The sequence below is a fragment of the Tinamus guttatus genome, unplaced genomic scaffold, assembly GCF_059628265.1.
Source record: "Tinamus guttatus ecotype Peru unplaced genomic scaffold, ASM5962826v1 Tinamus_guttatus_pri_ptg000188l, whole genome shotgun sequence".
Taxonomy (NCBI): domain Eukaryota; kingdom Metazoa; phylum Chordata; class Aves; order Tinamiformes; family Tinamidae; genus Tinamus; species Tinamus guttatus.
In genome coordinates, this window is record NW_028288722.1 from 442678 (window position 1) to 465548 (window position 22871).

Genomic DNA, 22871 nt, shown 5'->3' on the forward strand with positions numbered 1-22871 from the left:
ACCGCTATGTTCTGTGGTGGGGTTTCACTGGACTTAATTGACTTTAAGGTGGAATCTATTTACTCCAGTAATGACATTTGAGGTTTCTTAGCTTTCCGCTTGATGAAACAGCAAAATGGGGCACTCAATATTCACATTATTTAACTGTCTGACAATATAAGAGTTTCATGCCTAGCAAGTAACCCAGAAGGGAAGCAGCACTCCAGGACTGCACAAGCTCTGCTGCAGAGCCAGTGGGACTCCCTGCACCACTGTTTTATCCCAATAGCATACATTTTCCTGCTCCTGCAACTTTTCCACTATTCAGATTAGATTAAAATTTGTTATCCACTTATCTTGGGGAATTCACCTGACAATTTGACTCTGTCTGGCATGTGTTCTTCATCAGGCAAAACGAAGCACTTGAATGTCTTCTTAAAATTTGCACAATAACTATTCCAACATTTACACAATTCACACTGCAGAAATGGGCACCAGCCCCATGGCAGGCTTTTTCTTTTTTTTTTTTTCCCTCCACTCTCTAAATTAAAGATCCAAAAGGCCTAGAAGTTGTCATCCTTTGCACACTGAGTTGCGATTTGCATTTAATCTTTCCTACAAGTCAGCCCTATCTGCCAAGAACCGTTAAGTCATATATCATATTCTTCTCTGCCTGTGGCTGCACATCGATGGGGGTAAAGCTATATATCAAATAGATTAATTTATAATAACAGTTCATATGCACTTTGGTGTCCTGCGCTTACAGATCAAAGACTGTAAATGAAGGCAATGTACTCCTATCCTGCAAATGTTATAATGAGCAGAACTACCCTCTTAAGATTTCATAAAAATTTAGTCTCATTTGTCCTGAAAATATTATTTTTATTCTTATCTGCACTTCATTCAAGTACTTCATTATCAATCCATTCCCTATTCACCTAAAGCTTTGCCTTAATCTGAATTTCAAGAGCTTTTTGTTTGATCTGTCATTAGAAGAAGTTGTAATTCAAAATTAGACAAGTTTCAGTGTATTGTTTAAGCCAGTTAATTAAACTGGATTCTTTGGCTATAGAGAAAGTGTTTTAATTTCTTTAGCAAACACTGTTTTGGTATCTGGGGCGTGTTACTTCTGCATCTCTTTCCTTACCTGCTGATTGCGGTCTCCAAGTAGCCGAGTAAAGCTACAGCCTGTTTTTGAAGATGCTTTTTCTCACTTGGGAATAATTCTTTTTAAATTATCTCCATTGCAAAACTTTGAAGTATAATAATCTTAATAGTCTAAGTGTGTGAAAAGAGCACAGTCTGCAAAGAGACAACGACATCACACTTGCCAAAACCCACAATAAATACATGGTACCATCCTTATCCGCAGACTCCTCGAAACGACACGAGCAGCTGTCCCATTCAAGGGTTGTGTTCAGGAGCTTCCCCTCACCACAGGGAAGGGGAGGTGCTGGAGCGTGTCCAAAGGGCAGCGGAGCTGGTGCAGGGGCTGCAGCACAGAGCTTATGAGGGGCGGCTGAGGGAGCTGGGGCTGTTTAGTCTGGAGAGGAGGACGCTCAAGGAGGGCCCTATCGCTCCTACAACCACCTGAAGGAGGTCCTAGTGAGGTGCGGGTCGATCTCCAGAATAGCTACGGACAGGACAAGGGGAAACGGCCTCAAGTTGAACCAGGGAGGTTCAGGTTAGACATTAGGAAGAATTTCTGCATGGAAAGAGCAGTGAGGCACTGGCACAGGCTGCCCAGGGAAGTGGTGGAGTCGCCAGCCCTGGCAGTGTTCCAGACACGTGTAAATGAGGCACTCAGGGACACGGTGTAGCAGGATGGTGTTGAGGGGCTTATGTTGGACCTGATGATCTTGAAGATCTTTTCCAACCATAATGATTCTGTGATTCAAATGCCCCAAGACCATACAATATACAGAAACCACTTCAAAGTTAAATCATTTTGAAACAAGTGAAACGCATGGCAGGACAAAGCAAGCCTTCCCCCAGTCCGTCCTTGTCCTGACTAGAGTCTGAACAAATCTGAACTAGGATTTTAAACCCTTAAGTTTCAAACAGTGAACCATGTTAACAAGTGTAAGGCCATGTACAATACAGGATCAGTTTTAGCTGTGCATTTGAGGTCCACTATTCTCTCCAGCCTATGAAAAAATAAGAGTGATTTTTGTGCTTCATAATAGATTAGTATTGCATTACAAATGCTTCAGAACAGCTAAGAAAGTACCCACTGTACATCAAAAAATACATTATATATACTTGTGATTTCCCTGCTGAAACCTTTCTAAATGACAATAGCTCGAGGAAAGCGCACAAAATTCTATTTCTGCCCCTTTTGTCCTTTCCTTTCATTATTTAACAATTGCCTCAAATGGGTCTTTCATTTTCTTCTTCCCTCCCACAACTTGCCCGCTCTGATTTCTTTCCAACACGCTTCTTACTCCATTAATAAAATTCTGACTTCCTGGCACTGAAATTTCAATTTGATTTATGAACACTTACTGTTAAAATGGAGCCTTTTTTGAGATCGCAAGCTGCTACTCCGTGCAATTTCATAAGATGATACTATCTACCAAGAGGAGAGAGTTATGTTACCCCTAATCCTTAAGGCATGAACTCTTGGAGAGTGGAAGAAGCAGAAAAGGGTTTGGGTCCTGTTCAGGCTCCATGTTTCTGAGCTTTGAGAAAGACACCCAGGCTCCGAGCAGGGTCATGGAGGATGGACACTGGGATGGAGGTGCCCTAGGGCTTTCTGTCCAGGATCATCACTCTCTTGCAGCTCCTCTCATGGGCCAAACCCTCCCAGGCTGAGGGTGAAAACAAAGCCTTTTTATTCCACAAAAGTATTTCATCTTGAATGGGAACATTTGCCTGTATTTATCCCAGTCACTGCAAGATGTAGAGAATTCCAACACTTCTCCAGTTTTACCATACCGGGATCAGTTTTGGCTCCCCGTAAGGGAAGCGTGGGCTGCCCTCCCACATCTTCTGCCTCTGTCTCTTCGTTGCCACCTCCACCTCCCTTTCCATGACACTGAATTTGGGTAAGACGTAGTGTTGTGGCAAGAGTGGACCCCAGAGCACGCAGCCCTCTGCACTCACCCAGCCTTCATTTTAGATAAAGACACTTTTTGAAAGTGCTTCTGCCACCCACAAGAATGAGCTTAAGACCTGCAATTAGATTAGTCAAAAGCATCATCCATAAGTGCAGCAGCTTCTCCATCCTTTGGTGCCCTTTAAACATCCACATAGACTTTTTCAAACTTCTTCCCAAGAGCACAAACAAAGGACAAGCAGCATCGGAGATGAGAGATCTATTGTCCTGGGAAACGCACATGCCAATTCATGTCTGTCACGCCAGTCTCTCATGTTGAGCTAGGACAAGGAGCTGTCAGCGTGATCAGCACCGCAGCAGCCATCAAACCTGGGTCTGGGCATCAGTGTCACTGACAGGAGTCAAGCTCTGAAACACTGAGAAAAGCTGGTGGCACGAAAAGCAGGAAAGGAGCCGCAGGGAGCAAGATCTTAATCAGCCTATAAGCAACCACTTACTCTCCTGGGGATTTTCTTAAAGTCAGTTTTTGCACTGAGCCATGGGGATTGCTATTTATAAAGATATATGAGTGCCGGTCATGAGACTCACTGCTAGCAATTTTATGCAATCCTGATTTTGATGAGGCAGCACTGTTATTTTGGAAAATTATACTTAACAAGCAGCAAAAGCAAAGGGTATTTTCATGAAATGCAGCAATTATACCGCATTTAATTACTTAAAACCACTAGAGGAATACCTGTATGCACTATATGCCTTTGCACTTCCAGGTTTCATCATACAGCTTGCCCTTTGCAATAAGGGTGTTTGGATTAATTCAGAAGATAAAACCGCTGCAAGTAGTAGTGGAGAGGAAGAATTATCCCTTCAGTCGCACATCGAGGTGACAGCATCAGTATTCCCCACGGCTTGCTCTCCGGAGACAAACCAGGTTGATTTTGAATGTCAGGTGGCACTTCCATAAACAAATTGCCCACAGTTTGCTACCTAAACATAGCCCTGGAAGGCAATATAGACCGAAAAAACATATAATTGCCAATGACAACCGCATCCTTGGCATATACTGTGACTTCAGTGAAAACACTTTATCTTTCATTTGTCTTCTTGTTTCTAAAGTGACAGTAATACCGAGCCCATCTAACAGGGTTAACACAAAAATTAATTAGTAAGCACGAGTACAGTGCTTTGCAGCTAACACATTCAGTGGCTTCATGATGGAAAACATCCTCTGTTCTTTCTTCTGACAACAAGAAAAACTAGTAAGGGATAATAAGACTAAATTATAACAAGGTGCGGAAAAAAAAATAAAAGGACCAGAAAAGCCTTGCAATAGTAACACACAACAGTGCTTCTAAGCCAGCATCACTCCTGCAAGCATCACTACTGCAAAGCCTCTAATGTTATAAAGACACTCAATAATTTTACATTAGAAGAGACGTTGGGAGATCATCTGGTCCAACCTCCTTCCTCAGAGCAGGGCTGACTTCCAGGATAGCTGCAACTTCAAAGTGGCACCAGATAGGTCAGGGCTGCAGCATTAATAGCCGAGAAGCAACTAAAGCACCACAAAGCCAAGAAGAGTTTTGAGATTTCTCAAACCAGGGAAAGAAGAAGAGGGGGAAAAATGGTTTGTGGTATTACTGCTCTGGCACTTCCCTCCACACAAGTCAGAAGACACCAAGCAGCTGTACAAAAGGGAATAAAGTAACTCCCACACTAAAGGGAAGCAAGAACAGTTTATTTGGCACTGCAGATTTATTCAGCATCTTTCATCTCATGCACTGAGAGCTTTGACTGTCTGCTTAACATTTACCAGCTCTAAAATGTTGCTCAGAAAGCTATATATATTTATATACACACACATACACATACATAAAATCAGCTGAACCAGACCAAGACAGAAGCATGGCCTGTGAAATTTCCCTTGTCAGCTGTTCAGGATTAATCGCAAACTCATTCTCACGTACACTGTCCAAAAAAACACAGTATCCTTCAGCAAAAAAAGCTTATACTAATACTTCCTGTAATTGTGCAATAAAATTAATAAATATACTTACTCAGTTACTTGCAAATAAATGCAACGTGGGCTAAGGGGAGTATGAAGCAAGCCCTTCTGCAAATCGCATAGAACTAATATGTGACAACAGCAACTCTGAGTGCCTTGGCCTGAGGAGAATGGGCAGACTGCACTTGTGTCACTGCTCTACTGCCAAGGACTCCTGGGTCCAACATGCGGGACAGCAGCACCTTTGGATAATGCCGCATTAAAGAAGTGGAAACCTTTCGGGAAGGAGTGCTGAAAATTATCAACCCACTAAGACAGCGAATGAAGGAGCATTGGCTCGTACTTCCTCCCTGCCTGCACGTCATGGTTCTGCCAGGCTGGATCTGGTGCAGGTATAAACCAGGTTTAGGGGTCTCACCTCAAGGGCAGCCATCAGGGTGTTCTGCAGATCTTTGTGCGAGAAGGGAGAGCAAATGTCTCTAGCCACTTCCCCACAGGCGCAGATGAAAAGCACGCCTGCTGCAGAAGCATGAAGGTCTAAAAAGAAATCAAGCCCCAGCAGATATCTAACAAAGACCAGTTTAAAAGTTTTTCCAAATTCACTTAGGAGATGGAGAAATTACTTGATGTTATAAAGAAAATCAGTGATTAACACAGTGAACACTCTGAGCTGCTTTGTAATTTGCTAAAACATTATCAACACTTTTAAATGAACTTTAAATTCAGAAGTACCTGGACTGAAAACTTCTAAATTACAGTTTTTTAAATAAATTAACAGCTTAATCATTTTCTACTAAAAGTACATGAACATTTTTACAATCCAGCAGTCCCCTGCCAGCCTCTCTTCCATCAGCACAGCTGGTTGCTCAAAATACCTGTAGTTTCTGCTTCCTGTGTTATTTCTGGAAGTTTAAAAATCTTGTGGAGGACCAGGAGGTGAAAACGGCCTAACTGTGCTGCCTCCTCCCCAGCCTTCTGGAGCCTCCCCAGCCTTTCGGCCCCATCTCCTTGCCCTGTGCCTAGGGGGAGAAGCGCAGGGATATCGCCTCCGCTCTGCCTTCCAGCTCTCCCCTTCGGTTCCCAATCCCAATCCGCTCTGTTTCTCCCATTTTGGAGCACAGCAGACAGCCGAGGAAGGTTTCTAACTTATTGCCAACTTCATCAACAAGGTACCAAGAGAAGGCTCTAGGAACAAGGTGTAGCACTTTCAGGCCCTTGCATTAGCTCTGGATCATGTATTTAACTTTCCTTGACCTTGCTAGCCATAGCATGACCAGAGTTGAGCTGTGGTCAAAGCACAAAGATGCCCCAGATGTGGACTGCCGGTTTCTGATGGAGAATCCTCATCCTCACAAAATAATTTACTCAAGGGGAGTCCAAGGGTAACTTCTGCTCATTTTTCATTCCAAAAATATTCCTTGAGGAGAAACAGTTCATGGTAGCACCTCTAGCGTGTGACGTTAATGGTCACAAAGCTTAGGAACCAGAAAGAAGCAAAATGCCATCATTACTGAAGTATACTGTATCAGCCTGTATATCAGCCTGCATATGCATTGCATAAAACACAAGTACAGCAAGCAGTGGAAAGCAAATAAGGGCTCTATTACATTTGCTCATTTGTAACTCCAAGTATTTTGTACCAGGGAAAAGCCTTAGAGGCCAATTTTCAACATTGACAGTGTAACTATCACCCAAGCCACATGCTTGACCCTTTCAGTGGTTCAGCTAAAATAAAATGACCGTTACTAACCCGAGTAACTGACACCTGCCACAGGTTAGAGCTTTCTGTATGAGCAGCATATACACTGCTCTGAGTTGAATGTCTCAGCTAACGGGGCTTTTAAAGCAACAAGAGATTAATTCATTTAATATCATCACAAACTTATCACCAAGCACTACTAGAGTAAGCAGAATCCAGAAAGAAGTTATCCTTCCTTCGAAAGCAGAAGAAAGTCTTCAGAGCTGTGCACAGAAATGAGGAGTATGTGTCCACTTCGATTAACTTCTGTCATCTCTGCAACAGCCCTTTTTCCTACCTTTTCTCTGTAATCAACTCCTTAGTGCCATATGAAAATTCTTACTGCTTTGCGATTACTGCGCCTGCCATCCTACCTAGAATCAATAAAGTTTGCATTATTATAATATTTGATTAGTCCTGCAGTGACTAATGCCTGCTCCATTTATTCTTCTCTAATATTGACAACTATTTGTGCGTGTTTTTTTTTCTTTTCTTTTCCCCTCCTCCTCTAAATCCTGCTCAGTCCTTACCTCTTGCTCATGACTGCTGCCATCAGGATGATGTGCTCCAGTTTTGCTGATTGGACCAAACCTGAAGTTCACAACGCCAGATGATTATCTGGCACAAGACATCTTTCACAGTCAAAGTGGAGAAAGATCAAAGCAACCATCATCATTGGTGAAAAATTAACCAGTCCACAGTACAAGATGAATTCTTAAAGCATGGCAGGCCAACGTGACAAAGCACATTGGATCACTACACACATGCTTAATACATTGGATCACTACATACATGCTTAATACAATCTTTGGACCTTCTGTTAAGGCTGTCATGGGACTTAAATTCTGGAAAATTCATTTATTCCTTCTGTTTGCTGTCTTAACACTGCACCCCTTCATAATGTAGTAGCGAATTCCTCTAAAATCTTTTTTTTTAATAGCACAACTAAATAAAGATATGACAAATCCCCACTATTTAGCTTGGAATACTGGAATTATTCTTGTGATTATGGGATCTGACAAAACACTGCAGTAAAACACAAGCTCTATCTGGAAATGCACACACAGAAAGCCTGAAGGCCCTGGACCTGAGGAAAGGCTCAAGCTTTGAGCATACACCTGGTTCCAGTCCAAATAAAGGACAGTCCAACCTCACAGATTCCCAAACAGTTCATACCTTCATCACAAGTATTTTTACACTTACAGAAATGTAAGTTTCCTGTGACAGCCATGAAAACAGGCTAGATTTGCTATTCAAGGAAGGCAAGTGAAAGGTCAGTTTGTATTCTCCACTGCACAGAATTCAGTTTGCAAAACAAATTGTTCTTCCACACACAGTGCGATTGCAACATTTCCCTCCAGCCTCATATAAAGAAAAAATATATAAAATAAACTTGTCTGTAAGCTGAAAACAAACACAGTAAAGATCACCTTGAAGAGAAAGAAATAGTACATGCACACTTGGAACCCAGTTATGCCCATTTCAATCCAGCTGCAGTTCGACCTCCACTTAATGTCATAAAACACACGGACTTTTGTGCCATTTCTTTTCTTCCCTAGGCCAAAGCTCCCCTTTTCCCAAACCTTAGCAACTCGGCTCATCTGCAAAACAAGAGCATTAGTCTCTCCTGTCTGGAAAGAAGGCCTGAAGTCATATTTTTGTTTCTTATTTCCCAAAACAATAACTTATTTTAACAGCTTTTCAGCTTCTACAAAGTTATGCCAGTTAAAAGCACTTTCATTTCACTGTAATCTTAGCTATTGGGAAAAAAAAAAAAAAGAAAAAAGGGGGGAAAAAAGCAAAAGTGAAAAAGATGTAGACAGAATATGCTTGTTTTGTAAAAGACTATATTGTAGCAGTGAGATCAGTACAGCTGCTTCCCTCTTGAAATGCTAATTTACCATTAGATTCTAAAATTTGCTGAATCTGATTTAACTTCAATATGAATGTAATCCCATTTTTACAAGTCCACTATAAAAACATAATCCAGACACAGCCCACAGAAGATTCAGTTACAAACACATTTATGTCTGCTGGCACTAGGCAATATCACTGACTGGATTTTCTTTTTTTTTTTTTAATAAATAAGGCTTAGCCGAAAGGCTGGCAGCTTGCAGCAAGAACAGCAAAGCACGCCGGGCACAGCGAGAATCACAGGCAGGCAAGAACAACTAGTCAAACGGAAATAAAACCAGTGAAATGCAGTGAAACAGGAGCTGCCAACCTGTATTCTGGAAGAATTAAAACACATCTGAGTTAGTTTAAGAGAGGAAACTAAAGGAGCAAAGGATGAAAGCAAAACCTCAATGCAGCAGTTTGAGAAACGGAAATAATGAGCACTTAAACACAACAAATACTACTTTAGAACTTAATCTTTATATGGGGGAGAAAAAAAAACTCCTCTTAAAACAGTATTTCACTTGGAGCTGACAACTCTCTGGCTGCCATGAATTTTTGGCAGCAGACAGAGGCCCCAGCTAAAGGCAAAGACCCGACAGGTGTCAAACATGAGGGGTCCCCTTTACTTTGCTGCCAGGCTTTGCTGTCCCTGTCCAAAGGTCTATCCATGTGAACTGGTCTGACAGTAGCAACTTAGATATGGCCATTAAAAAGAAAAAAAAAAAAAAAACTCAAATTCTCATGGGATTCCCAAAACCTGTGCTTGGCAAAGGGGTGTGGAAGGTGACACCAGCATTAAAACCCTGCTGCTGCGGACACATGCCACATGTCACCTCTCCTAAAGGCAGTTCCTCTGCCCGCTTGGCAGGGGCTCCTTTCAAAAGGTGCAAATGCAGTTTTGCAAATGCAAATGCAATCGGGGCAAATGCACACATGCCCCTATCAAAGGGAATGGGCAGAAGCCAGGGAGACAGGCGCCCTCCCAGCTACGCAGGACTCGGCTCTGGTCTCTACGGCTCCTAGAACTGCAGCTCTGAACTTGGTTTAAATTGCTCTGTTCCAAAATACTGAAATTTTGCAAGAGAAGATACTTTTCATGAGCGTTTATTTGCAGTCACAAGATAACCACACACACCTGGGCTGATACCAACCCCACAACGCAGATAATTCTCAGAGTTGATCGAAGCCAGCGCTACTGCTGCTCAGTGAGTCACTGTCCATCCATACCCCACTGCAGAAAGAACCTGCCTCTCTGTAGGCAACTGTGGTCAGGTCTGCCTGCCTTGAGCAGTAAAGGAAACTTAGGTCAAAAGGCCTAAATTGCTTTATCTTGCACTCGCTGCAGTTTAAGCACGTTCCCCGTTATCTTGCTCTCTACGCCACAGGGAGCTGTTAAGCTGTCGGAACTTGATCACAGCTCTGAGCCCTAGAACTTTCAAGGAAGTCACTTTGTGCTGCTTAACTTCAGATAACTCTATCGAGTCAAAAAATTAAAAAGTAAAAAAAATGCCATGTTCTTCCACCACTACTCACTAGGTTAATAAGGGCACAGTTTGGTCTGCCTCAATGTGGGCAAAGCAAGAGTCTTCTCTTACCTGCTTGGGGCTCGACAGTCTTGTTGGAATCTGTATCCATAAACACAAACCTTCCGCCACCAAAGTCTTCAGCGTAGTCAGACAGATAAAGCAATGACGTATAGTCAAAGGAGCCATAAGTGACCTAGGAGGAAATTAGCATTAGGATTATCAAATGCTGCTCTTGTCTGAGCAGAACACAAATAATTAAGCAGTTGGACACAACAGGCTCTCCTAATTTCCTATCTTCACGTACTTAGTAAAGGATCTCTACAAGCTGAGAAATAAGTCATGCATTTATAGAAATTACACATGTTTCTATTAGTCTAGTCTGTTAGCCTAATCTGTTAGGCCTGTATATATACACATACAAGATACCATATAGTAGTCTATTATTATTGTATCTGTATTATTTCTAGTATTATGGAACTGCCTGAAGCCTACTAAATGGCTAGCAAAACAGCAAAGTAGCATGAGTCTTTGCATCACTTTAAAGATGGTATAAAAGGGTATGAACTATGTATCTCACCATATAGGTGATAATGAGATCCAAGAATAAATCTTGGATTAATTTTACCTTGGGTAGAACTGCAATTAGAGCTCTCTAGAAACCTTACCTGATACTCATTTTGCCAACTTCCCTTTCCGCTGCTAGCTTCAGTGAAGGGGCTTCAGCATCCCATTGAATCAGAGCTTCTAGACAAATGCACATTTTTGGAGGAACTCCTACTCAGCAGATGTTGAGGGTAAAAATTGTCAAAGGTGGCTTTCTACAAGACTGTTTCAGCCTATTTTTAAGTGTAAATGAGTACTTCCTTTCCAAATATTACTTATTTTCATGTGTGTTGAAGATGCAATCAAATATTTTTTTTAGACAGCTCAGAGAGAAGCTGTCTTAATACTCCAGGAACTTTAGCTAGATTCTAAAAATACTTCCTGTCTACGTAATAGATACTATTGATACAGCATTAAAAAGGCTATTTTCCCATTTCTTTAGAGCATAGCACAATTCAGTCAAGTTCCGCATTACACTGTCAAATAGAAAAATGTGCAAAGATGTTTTATAAAATACAAGGCACTTATTACATAAATATATGGCATTTATTGTATAAATATGCATTTGTTGTATAAATTTGAGTGTTTTGTCTGACTTGGTGACTGGCAGATATAGGCACTACTTCCAAACTTAGAAGTTCTCCAAATACATTTTTTTCTTTAAAACTACACTAATTAGTGCCAGCTACATTTTGGCTCGACAGCAGTTGCACATACTATTCTGTACAGGCAACGACTAAAGTGAACACAGCACCAGATGGAACAGGAAGACATTTTCCTTCTTATTCTTTCTGTTATTTTGATCATAAGGGCTTAAAGACAAAAAAAAAATGAGCCAAATCTAGTGATGTGCTTCCATACAAAGTCCAAATTGCGAAAACAAGAAAAACATTTTAATGATCCCCTTCTCCCCAGGTTTACCCAAACTTACTACCTAGACGAGGCAATAAATGGGAAGGACTGGGCACGTGCCACTGCAACACCTCAAAGCATCCAACTCTGCAGCTTCCTATTGCAAACACCTCTGGCAGTACCTATTCACTAGGCAACACAAGGCTGCAAACTGCATCTTTCCATAAAATATGAGGGTCTGCACGTGGGGTGAGGTAGCACTGGAGAATCTGGAGAATTGCCAGGGAAGATTGAGAAAAATAAAATAAAACTGATTTTATTGTGGCACTTGACAAGTCTATGAAGGATAACAGGATCCTTGTCCACGCAGGGGACTGCAGAACTCTTCTCATCCCATATTACGTCTCTTAAGGCACACTGAAAACTATTTTGCCGTTGGACTCCAGATTTCTAATGGAATTACTGTTACTTTCTCACATTTCACTTTTGCAAGGCTCCGCTCCAACCAAATTCCATCCAAGATGAAACTGCCCATCTCGGGCCAACACTCTTCATTTCATTTAGCTGTTTGTAAATTCAGCAAGATTAAATTATCGCTTGGGTGGTCTCAGGGTTTCTATTCCGATATAACTAAAACCCAAATATATTTTAGGTAAGAAACAAAACTTCACATATATACAATAGGTATGAGCTACCCTATTATGCAATTTAAATCTGTTAAACCATGCATGCTCTGATTGGCAGATCTAATTGCAATATAACTCAGGAATTCAGGGAAAAGGCAAGAGGAATATTTATGTGCTCCAAGAAGCCTACATTTGCACATGCTAATGTACACACAAGATAGCTTGGCACCTTGGCATCATACAGGAAGCAAGAAAAGTTTTGGAGAAAGTTTGCACGGGTACATGCCCAGCAGCACCCTCCAGTTGTCCCACCTTCAGGCTGTTCAAGAACACAAGACTTCTTACTTCCACAAGCAGAAAGAACCAAAAAGAACCTTTTTTTTCTGACTTTCTTGAAAATATTATGCAGTTCTGATGTTGGGACCCACCACGTCAGATTTTGAAACAACAACAAAATTCAGATTAATTCCCCAAAGGCTTGATTTTTCCGTTATTTTGCAAAGAAGAGATGAAAAAAAGATCGTTAAATCCTTAAGCTGTCATTAAGCTGTCCTGCAGAGTAATTAAACAAAAGTGATCTGTTTTACTACAAGATGAAAGCATGGAGAAGGGTAATGCTCAAAGCATCCAACACACTGGCACAAATAATAAATAAAAGCTTCAATGTCTGTTCAACTTCCTAGTGTTCGTACCCCTTCCCGAGGCCATATGGAAATACTGCTGCTTCTCTCTGTACTGTAATCTTTCCTCCAGATAAAGAGCTATACATTTTCTTCCTGTTTTCAATTGCAGCTTGTAAAAGCTAAGTGAAATTTGATTTGCATTCTGTCCTGGAGAAATTAAAACACAGGGCAAGTGACTGGGCTAAGACAATCTCTGAGTTACACAACCTGTCCATCCGATTTAGCCTTTTCAGAATATTTTCATTACACTTCAGTCTTCTGCAGACATTTGAATTCTAAAAACAGTGTAGCTGCATTTTTCCCTCTTCTACACACATAACAACCTGGATATAGATATTATGTACAGTTGTAGCAGATGAGAATTATTTGCACACATATTTATACACTATACACCCTTAATGTAACTTTTTCTGTAACACATGATTTGGTAAACACACCAAATGTTACAGTCACAGACAACTCTCTCCCAATTGCACCACAAGGGAAGTAAGACCTGGTCTTTTGATGCACAAACAGAATCTGGCCAGAAAATGGTGCAGCGAGGAAGGGGTTCCAGTCAATCCTCTGATGCTGCAGTGTTCGGTGGCAGTGACACGTGATGATGCAATTAGCACTTTCCAAACAGACATGAAGTGAACGAAGTCAAGGACACAGCTATACCAGACCCTGCTTCGAGCACCATTAGCCCACTTCAAACTCCTGCTTCTCAACCATGCAGTGCAAACTGCTATCATTTAAATTACAAGTAACTACATAGCTGGCACAGCTCAAGCCCATTCTCCTCTAACTAAGCGCCAAGGGCACTTGCTCAAGAAGCTCTCAGAAGTCGGCTCTAGGTCTCTGGTCTCCCTGCATGAAAGAGAAGTTCAAAGCACAGAGGAAGAGCACTTGGATAGGCTGAAGGCTTTAGCCTTCCCAAGGCAGAGAGCTTAATGTGAGCGGAAATCAGATGGTTGCTACAAAAGTGAAAAAAAAAGTTGGAATTACCGATATTTCATAAATATATATACACACCTATATATAGGTCTGAATTACCTATATATAATAAATACCACAGGTTACAGGTGTAACCCGCACTGTGCAACCTAAACCACATTTTTTTCAGAAAATAGCTTCCACTTGAGCACCTGTTACATTTTCATATTTTATTGCACATATGTAATTTTTAGAAAAAACTCTACACAGTTATGAAGAGGATGTTTTGTAACCATCCCAACTGAGACCATTATGTCTTCACTGCCTTCATTAATAGCTTATCTACTGAGTCCTGGGTACTTTAATTGAGGTTATGCATGGTGAATTTAAAAGTCCATATTTTGGATTTGATTTCTTTGCTTTCTTAAGCTTTTTGGAGGGAGCGGGTTGGTTATAAAAAGCCAAAGCCATGATGTCGGCATATCTGCTCCCATAACAGGCAGCCTGTGAGATAATAAACAAAATATGCACAAAACAGATGGGTTAGAACAGAAAAACATCGAGGCTGCTGTCCATCATGTACAGGCACTGCCAGGATGCCGTAACAGAGAAGCAGCTTCCACAGAGAAAACCAGTTCTCTTCACAAAAAAGAAAAACAGATTTGCTTCCAAATAACAAACAAACAACATCCTTTAAACGATGGTGATTCATGATGGAAGTTGCATCAACCAGGCCAGCACAATTTTTACTCTGCCACCAGTTCCTGTTAGCAGGAGTCAACATCCTCTGCACCCCACAGGTCACCCCCTGCCTCTCCGTCCCTGGCTCCAGGGCTATCCGGTGTCTGCAGCACAGCTGTTTCAAAACACAGGAGTCCAAAAGCTGCTCTCATCTTTCCTGCATCAACAACTGCGCAGTGTCCCTGCCATCACCTTTGTCACAGCAGAGGCTGCATCGGGTATTTCAGCTTTGGAATTCTCCGTGCTTTCTAAATTCAGGCTGTACAACAAACAGGACAAGAGAGGACCACAAGAGCATGTGCTGAAGCAGTGAAGAACAACAGATGTGATGTTCCCCTCTGATCCTTTCACCGTGAAACATCTTCAAAGGAAGGAATACTTCTTCATTTGCGTTGTAGAGGGGTCAGGTCACATACTTCAAGGTACACTGCAACCCCCAGGTTGCAACAGGGAGGAATTTTGATGGAATAAGTTTTACCTGGTTCTGTCTTCAGCGATCCATAAATCTAAAGTGATTCTAACCCTTAAATTCTGGCAAAGGCACACTTTTTAAAAAAAAAAAAAAAAAGATTTTTTCCATTCTTTCTTTGTGTTTTGATATTATCTACAGATCCTTTGACCTCAGTTAAATTCAACACCAATCCCAAACTGGTTAAACCCACTTAGGAACTTAAAACTATTAATGTATGAGCCTACAGACAGAACCACCTGTGTGGTTTTTAAGAAAAAGCCTCAGTATTTCTGTTCTTAAAACAATAAAACACCAAGCTGTTAGAAGAGTGTGTCCTATCCCCTTGCAGAACACACAGTTAAAAACAAAACAAATATGACACCCACAGGTTACACATAACTGAAGTCTAAAGCCTTTGGATTAGCTCCTGCTACTCGTTGGCTCGAAGAGCAATGCTCTAGCTGGAAACACGGGTTTGGCAGAACTGCAACATTTTGTAGGTGCGGGTCATTTTGTTCAACATTTCTAACAAGCCAGAGATTCCCAAGCAGCAATTTGCTCAGCAATTCCAGCAGAACACAACACAAATAAAGGAAACATAAGGGATGATCCCGGCCTGTGTTCCTAAGAAGCCCGTTTATTCTTCCCTTTGGTGGCTCCCACTGAAAGTGCTTTTGCAAGCACCAGCTATCAGGCACATTTGACTGTGCTGGTTTAATGCTGGACACTTTGGGGACCAGACCTAGAGGGACCTGGCAGTGAAAGGCAGCGCTGCCTTCCCGCCCCAGCCCCCCACTCACCTTGTCAATATGGGGGTGCCAGTACTCATCGTGCGTCGTTTTGGCCTCCGTGGTGTTTATCCTGGAGAAGAAGGTCGGCTTCGTCAGGTAGAGCACGGCAGGGCTGATCCCGAACGCCTGCGCAATTCTCTGCTGGATTCGCTGCCTCACGTCACTGCAAGGAAAACGCAACACAACAGGCTCAGCACGGAAACGCAGCTCGGACAGGGCTCGGCTCCCCTGCAGCTTCCAAGGCCTCTGCTCCCTCCTGCCCGGCTTTTCAAACATCTTTGTGTAAATGAATTCCATGCCTATCAGCACATTTATTAACTAGCGAAAGTTAAAGAGAAATTTTCGAAGCAATTTCAGCCCACAGGAGATGAGGAGAAAGTTGCATCTTCATAAAAGGCTGCCACTTGAGAAGAGGAGTTTTTTTAAACTGATAGTTTCAGACATTGAGAATTCAGGGTTCTGGGTCAGCACATGTACCCATGTCCAAACCAGATTTTCCCTAAAAAAAAAAAAAAAAAAAATGACTGCAAGGTCTTTCCCAACTGTTTTGAACATTTCAACCAATGTGTCTCTATCTTGGCTGTTCCTATACTTCTTAGAAAAAAAGGGGAAAAAAAACATGATCTTTTTTTCTTTTTACATTATGAAAATAGAAGGAAGACAGTAATAATCCAGCATGCTTTACTATACAATACTACTTATACAGGAGCATCCTATGTTTTCTTTCATAGGAAAAATAACTACATATAGAGCTGGAATAGGGGTGTCCAGAACTGCCAGCATCAGTTCAAGCAATGACCTTAAAGCAACCATGATAATGAGGAATATCACTGGTTAATTCCCCCGGTCAATGTTTAATCAGTTTACAGTCAATGTTTAATCTTGAGGAAGTTAAAGACGAGAAAAAGCAAAGAATGAAATAGTGAAACTGAAAAATCTAATCCCCTGTGCTTCATAAATATCTTTATATTGCTTCTCCCAGTATTAGCACATTCTTGACTACTGCATTAGTCTGTCTATTCTTCTTTCCCAAGTGCTTCTGAAGAAGCACACTTAAAAAATAAACAAATCATTGGAGTAAACACACTTGTGATCATGGAATACATTCGTATATCTGTGTTATTATCTTTTATACATGGAACCACTCGTCTCCCTTTACCAGGAATTGCATCCAAAGCGCAGCTGGCGCTTTGAACAATCCAACTCAAAAATTAACAGCCTAAGCCACAAATAATAAATATTCCCTGGCTGTGATGCAGGGTGGCCAATTGCAGCTGGAATACATCCCCTCCAAAGCAGTTAGGCAACAGTCTTGTCATAACTTTAAATGTCCAGTAGTTGTATTGCTCTCCAACACTGCTTCCTCTTCCAGGCTGACTCCTTTCCCACTTCTAAAATCTATTAAGATTTGCTCCATGGTCTTGAAAAGGCCTAGTTGAGGTTTCTCCTCTTTGAGGTTTATGGGCAATGACTTGAAGCACGACTGCGTGATTTGCAAACCATGCGGGAAAGAAAAGCTCTACTCAACTCTTTCCAGTATACTAACAAGCAAAAATCCAGCTGCTTTGGGCCAGCCAGTGGGTTACCAGAGAAACACATGCAAAAGCTTAGTATGCTGCAAAGAGAAAATAAGCACATTCTTCACAAAATAAGTTTGTGCTTCCTCTTTATAAATTAAGGCAGCAAGGGAAGTAGTCAATGGGCAGACAGTCCTGGAGCAGGTGAGGGTGGCAAGTCTAGCAGCAGGAATTTCTGTCCTACCCTGCTCTCACAGAAGCATCTGCCTTCGCCATCCCACCTCGGAGCTGGTAGCGAGTAGTTTTTGGGTGTTGGAGCCTACTATGGCTTTTTATTTCCCTTTGTGCTTTTGGCTTTAAATATTGTTCTTTAATCCCACGAGCTTCTCCAGACACACCAGCTGCCAAGCAGGTGCCACCACTGCATTTCTCGAGTTGACCTGCGTGACGCTGTTCAACGATGTGCACAATAAACTAAAAGAGCCTGATAGATAGGAATGAGTCTTGAAGGCTGCAAAAAAACCATGTAGCCAACCTCTGTGCTTACAGCTGTGTTTGCATGCAGCGTGGACACACCATGAGGGAGCGTGTTCAGGGAGTAAGATCACAGCAACAGCCTTCCTTCACAGTTGGGAAGGCAACAGCCTTCCTGCAGTGCACAAAGGGACACTCACTGTTCACAGCAGAGCAAAAGGGTTAACTGGTCTATAATAAAAAGAAAAGTTGAAAACTAATGAAGCAAAAGGAATATTGCCTGATGTGTGGGCTGCAAAAACGTTTAAAAAGTCTCTTAGTGGGAGAGGACACTTAATCTTCCCCTTTGCCTTCACTGCCGCCTTAGAAATATTTGTGAGAGCAGGGGAAGAGTCCAGTTATTTTTTCAAGGCCCAACCAACCCATGCTGCGTGGGATCACATTTATTAGCTTCAGGGAACTCCAAATGAAGCATTCGACACACAAGCAAAACAACCCAGCCCGTGCCATGTGCTGCCCCTTGCGGGGCTGCATCACTCAGCACTTCTGCTCAGATGCACTGAACAGAGCTCTGTTCCTGCAGCAAGTAAATGAGTGAAAAATCCAGCCAGCAGCACAAGCAAAACCTGAACCCCTCCCAGAACTGGCCAGCCTCAATCCTTGCATATTTTCAGTAAATCACTGGAGGATACCAAACTGCACAAGTCAGACTTGTGGAAAGGAAGAGCAGAAATCACTGGAAAGAATTCTTGACCGCTTTCTGTAACAGTAGCTACTGAAGCCAATTTCGTGATTGGAATGATAGGCAGGAACAAAGGAAAAAAATAAAACCCAATAAAGTAGTTCAAAGTTGAAGGAACGCAAAACTAAAGCAAAAGGATGTTCACAAGCTAATGAAGCTTCCGGTGTAATGCACTGGCAGCAACATGGAGAAGGACTGGGGAAAAGAACCGCAGCGTCACACACAGGTTCCTGCCGATCAGGAAAAAAAAAAAAAAAAAAAAGGAATGGTAAAAGAGGCGCTGCCTAAAGTGGGATTTCAGCTACAGTGACGGGAATGCTCACGAGCTCCAGGAAACCAGACGACTCTTCTAGCTCACGTGCCAAAGCCTCTGCACGATTCCCAGTAAAAAGCAGCACAAAGAGATGCAGGAAGGTTCTGCAACCAGAGAGTTTTAACAGAGATCGCACATGCAGAAAGAGGGAGGAAGGAAACCCCAGCAGCTCTCTCCACTCGCTCGGCATCTGCGCCTCAGTGAATTGAGGAATTCGAGAAATAAATCTTTGATGCTGCCATTTTTTTGCTGAAATTACAACCTTTAAACTAAGCATCCAGATTTAAAGGTCTCTTTTTAGGATAAAAATACATTTACTATGTGACACAAGGGGAAATGCTGTAGTAAGTTTGGCAGCTAGGGATAAAGCATCAGCCGAAAAAACATAATTGATTCTTGAAGCAATACAATTTTGACACAGACAGTTTAGAAACCAGCCTCCTGGCTCAGGATGTCTACTTATATTTGTTATTGCCATAATCAGCAATACTCAGACACGAATTATTTTTAGTTATTTCTCTCAAGGGTGTATTTTTAAACAGACCTTGCTAGGTAAATGGAAATAATGAAAATAAATGTTCCCCAGAATAGCACAAATCCATTCAGTACAGACATAAGCTACAACAGCTTGCGCTCAAGCATGGCCATTAATATGAATAAAAGCATTTTGTAATATATAGCATATAAGATTTGCATCCAGCAGATTGAAAAAATCCCTATACTGGCCTAGCATATTCCCAGACAGCTGTCTCATCCCACAGAGTAAGGACTAGAAATGTTTCCATGATTTGTATGAATTTCGATTCATACCAAACACAAAAACCTTGAGTAAGGCACCCCCTGTCCCCAGGTACTCACATAATTTCTACAAATTCTTTGATCATATACAGATACACACATCTATATAAGACCAAAGACAACTATCTCCCAATTATTCTTCACCATCATGGCAAGGCATAGACTAATTTTTCCATACTCTTGCGAAGTTCATTACCAATCAAGAAAGCAGCATATTTCCATGAAGTGCTTGGGCTCAGAGGTAAGTACATTTGAAAGAGAAATTCACAGTATCACAGAATGGTTGAGGCTGGAAGGGACCTCCAGGGATCCTCCAGTCCAACCCCCCTGCTCCAGCAGGGACACCTAATGCATCGACAAGATAACGCTATCTAAAAAGGGTCAAGTCAAATAATTGTTTACTCTAAATGGTTAATGCTTTCTTAAGATAAAACTGCAGCAACAGAACTAGCAAGATATATGTATTCCACTGCCACCCCACTTCTGAGGAATTTATTTCACCATTTAATATTACTTCAGGCACTAGAGGGAGCTCGGATTCCTCTGCAAATGCAAGAAAAACAACAAAAACAATTAGAAAACTTTAAAATTGGACTTTAAATCGTCCAAATCAAGTAATTTTAAGTTACAAGAAGCTATTCAAATGCATAGTTAAAGATTTATTGTGTCCGGTCAACACTGGATGCTTGTTCCTAGACGTTTGCCTCCCACCTTCGTGCACGTGGAACTTGTTCGTTTTTCTGTCTATGTCACGTATATGAGCCGGTCTGTAGGAAAGCTAAAAGAATGAGATGCCAAAGGGATTGTGTTGGGGCGGTATTTCATATTCTTGCTTCTTAGCGACAAAATATGCTCTGCTTTGCTAGCCAGAAAGAACACCAGGAACGCAAGCCTTTCCTCTTTGTGCTTTATCACTATTACCGTTTTGCTACACTTCCCAACACACTCAAGTCTCTAAGGCGTTAACAGCACCCAACTGTCCTTACCCCTTAATGCAGCATCTCTTGAAAAGCAGCTGTGAGACAGGAGCTGAGGGGGAGGTTGAGAGCCTAAGCTTCGCATCGACAGCTAACACGCTCCGACAAGCCCAGAGCTCCGAGGAAGCAGCTCTCCCTGCTCACAGGGACCAGCGTCCACCAGGACTGGACATACCTCAAATCAATACTGAGCCGGCCCTCCATAATCTGTGAAACGAAGCCTTACAGCAGCGAGATTTTAGTCCAAATCATGGAAAACAACAGATGATTCAGGTGTAGGTGTCAGTTAAGCTCAACATTAATCTTTTTGCTGCTAGCCCCTTTCCCATTAAAGGGGAAAACACAATGTTCACAGGCTTGGTGGCAGCCCAGCATTACAGGGATAGTCTGCAGTGATAAATTGCACAAATTAGCATTTCTCCCCATTGACCACTTAAAGAAAATGAAATGTAATCAGAACCATGGCAGCTCTACACATCTATATCATCTGTATTATCCTGACATCAGAGATGCAGATAGTACATCTGCATGCTCCGAACTAACCAAACAGTTACCAAAAGGTCCTTTAAATTATTTTCCTCAGTGCCTGTTTAGTTTGCACAGAAATTACTACTTTGAGCAGCAAATAAAATTGTATGACTGAATCCATCACAGCACTCTATCAAAAGCCAAATTATGTTTTGTCATTCCTTCCGCAGTTATTGAAATTCTTTACCGATATAATGCAAAATCCTCTTCTGTGAAGATGTCTCGAATTTTGTCCCCAAAGTACCTGAAAAATTAAACACAAGTCTAAAAGAGGAATCAACCAGCTCGGGCAATAGCAAGCTGCATTCCCACACCAACCTGCTTTACCCACAATTAATAACTTAAAACATAATAAAAATCATTATTTGTAGGAAGTGTGATATTCCCAAAGCACTGTTCAAGGATTAAATATTAAGAAAGTAAAGGATCAAAGTGCAGCAAGTGATAACAGATTTTGCCAGAAACGAAAATCTCCCCTGCCACTTCATGAAACAAGTTTACAGATTCAACTTTTTAAAGTTCACAGAGTGCTTGAACTTATCTCTTGATCTCTTATTTTGCTGATAAAACTATACGTAATAACTATGATAAAAATATATTATTTTCTGGTGCATGATGAACTCAAAAGAAAAAGTTGTAAGTAGCTCTCAGAGCTCAGTTAAAAAAAAAAAGAAAAAAAATATTACATTGGTTTTTAGAAGTTTTTTACAGGTCATGGAAACAGAGGCAAACCTAACTCCTACAGGGTGACACTGCTAACCTCATTCTTCACAGCTTTGAGAAATCAAAGGAGCCACAGCTCTGTTTTACCTGTACAGATTGACAAAATGCTTCCCCAGTGAAAGTGCTCCGGAGTGTAAATCCAAAATAGAAGCCTGGGAAAAAGAGACAAATGTTAAACAAATAAACAAACAAATAAATAAGAGAGAAGAAGGGAATGAAAAGCTTTGTCATTATTTAATTACGACCTTAAATAACTATCCTAAGTCACTTGCAACTTTTTTTTTATCCTAAGTTATGACTTTTTAAAAGGGTTCCCAAAACTAATGCTTATTTTGTCTTACTGCCGCAAGCCTCCCTCAGACTGTTTACATATTTATGTATACCTATTTAGAGACACACACACACATAAATATATATATATATATATACAGACAAAATATTAAAATACTGCAGATAAGAATTTCAGGAACAGCAGTCCTGTGTCTTATCTGACAGAACTGCCAGTCTTCCTCCATTGGCTAAGGATACTGTGTTCCTGGATTCCTTCTCCAAGGTATTCCCTCTCCACACAGAGATGGTTAGTTTCCCAAAATTTGCCAAGTGCCTGAATAGCAGCACTAATACTTATTTTACCCATCACTTCTTACCAAAAACTACTCCCTCCCAGTTCCTGTGCACTTCTCGTATTAAATAATACAGACATGAAAGCCTGTTTAAAAGAACAACTACAACTCTAAGTCTTGCTAGAGTTGGATGATGCATTTAAAAATATAAAATAAATCTGATTGCTGTAAAAGATGAGTCATGTCTTTTTGTATACAAATCTATTTCTCCTTCTGATTCCAGTCAAACACTTCTGTTTACCTCAAGCCTAAACTAAAAAGATCAAGATGCAGATTTGCTAGGGCTGAGGCACACATCCCAGGACGCTCAAG

The 22871-nt window shown here is 41.4% G+C and overlaps 1 protein-coding gene across 1 annotated transcript in view; it reads right to left on the minus strand.

The window, feature by feature from the left end:
* Positions 1-22871, minus strand: part of OGFOD3 (2-oxoglutarate and iron dependent oxygenase domain containing 3) — a 36098-nt gene that overhangs the window by 795 nt on the left and 12432 nt on the right. The window contains exons 5-8 of the mRNA XM_088523456.1: positions 22024-22088; positions 21401-21457; positions 15874-16027; positions 10272-10395 (exon numbers count right to left, since the gene is read on the minus strand). Of these exons, the coding sequence (XP_088379582.1) occupies positions 10272-10395; positions 15874-16027; positions 21401-21457; positions 22024-22088 (400 nt within the window). The remainder of the gene's footprint in view (positions 1-10271; positions 10396-15873; positions 16028-21400; positions 21458-22023; positions 22089-22871) is intronic.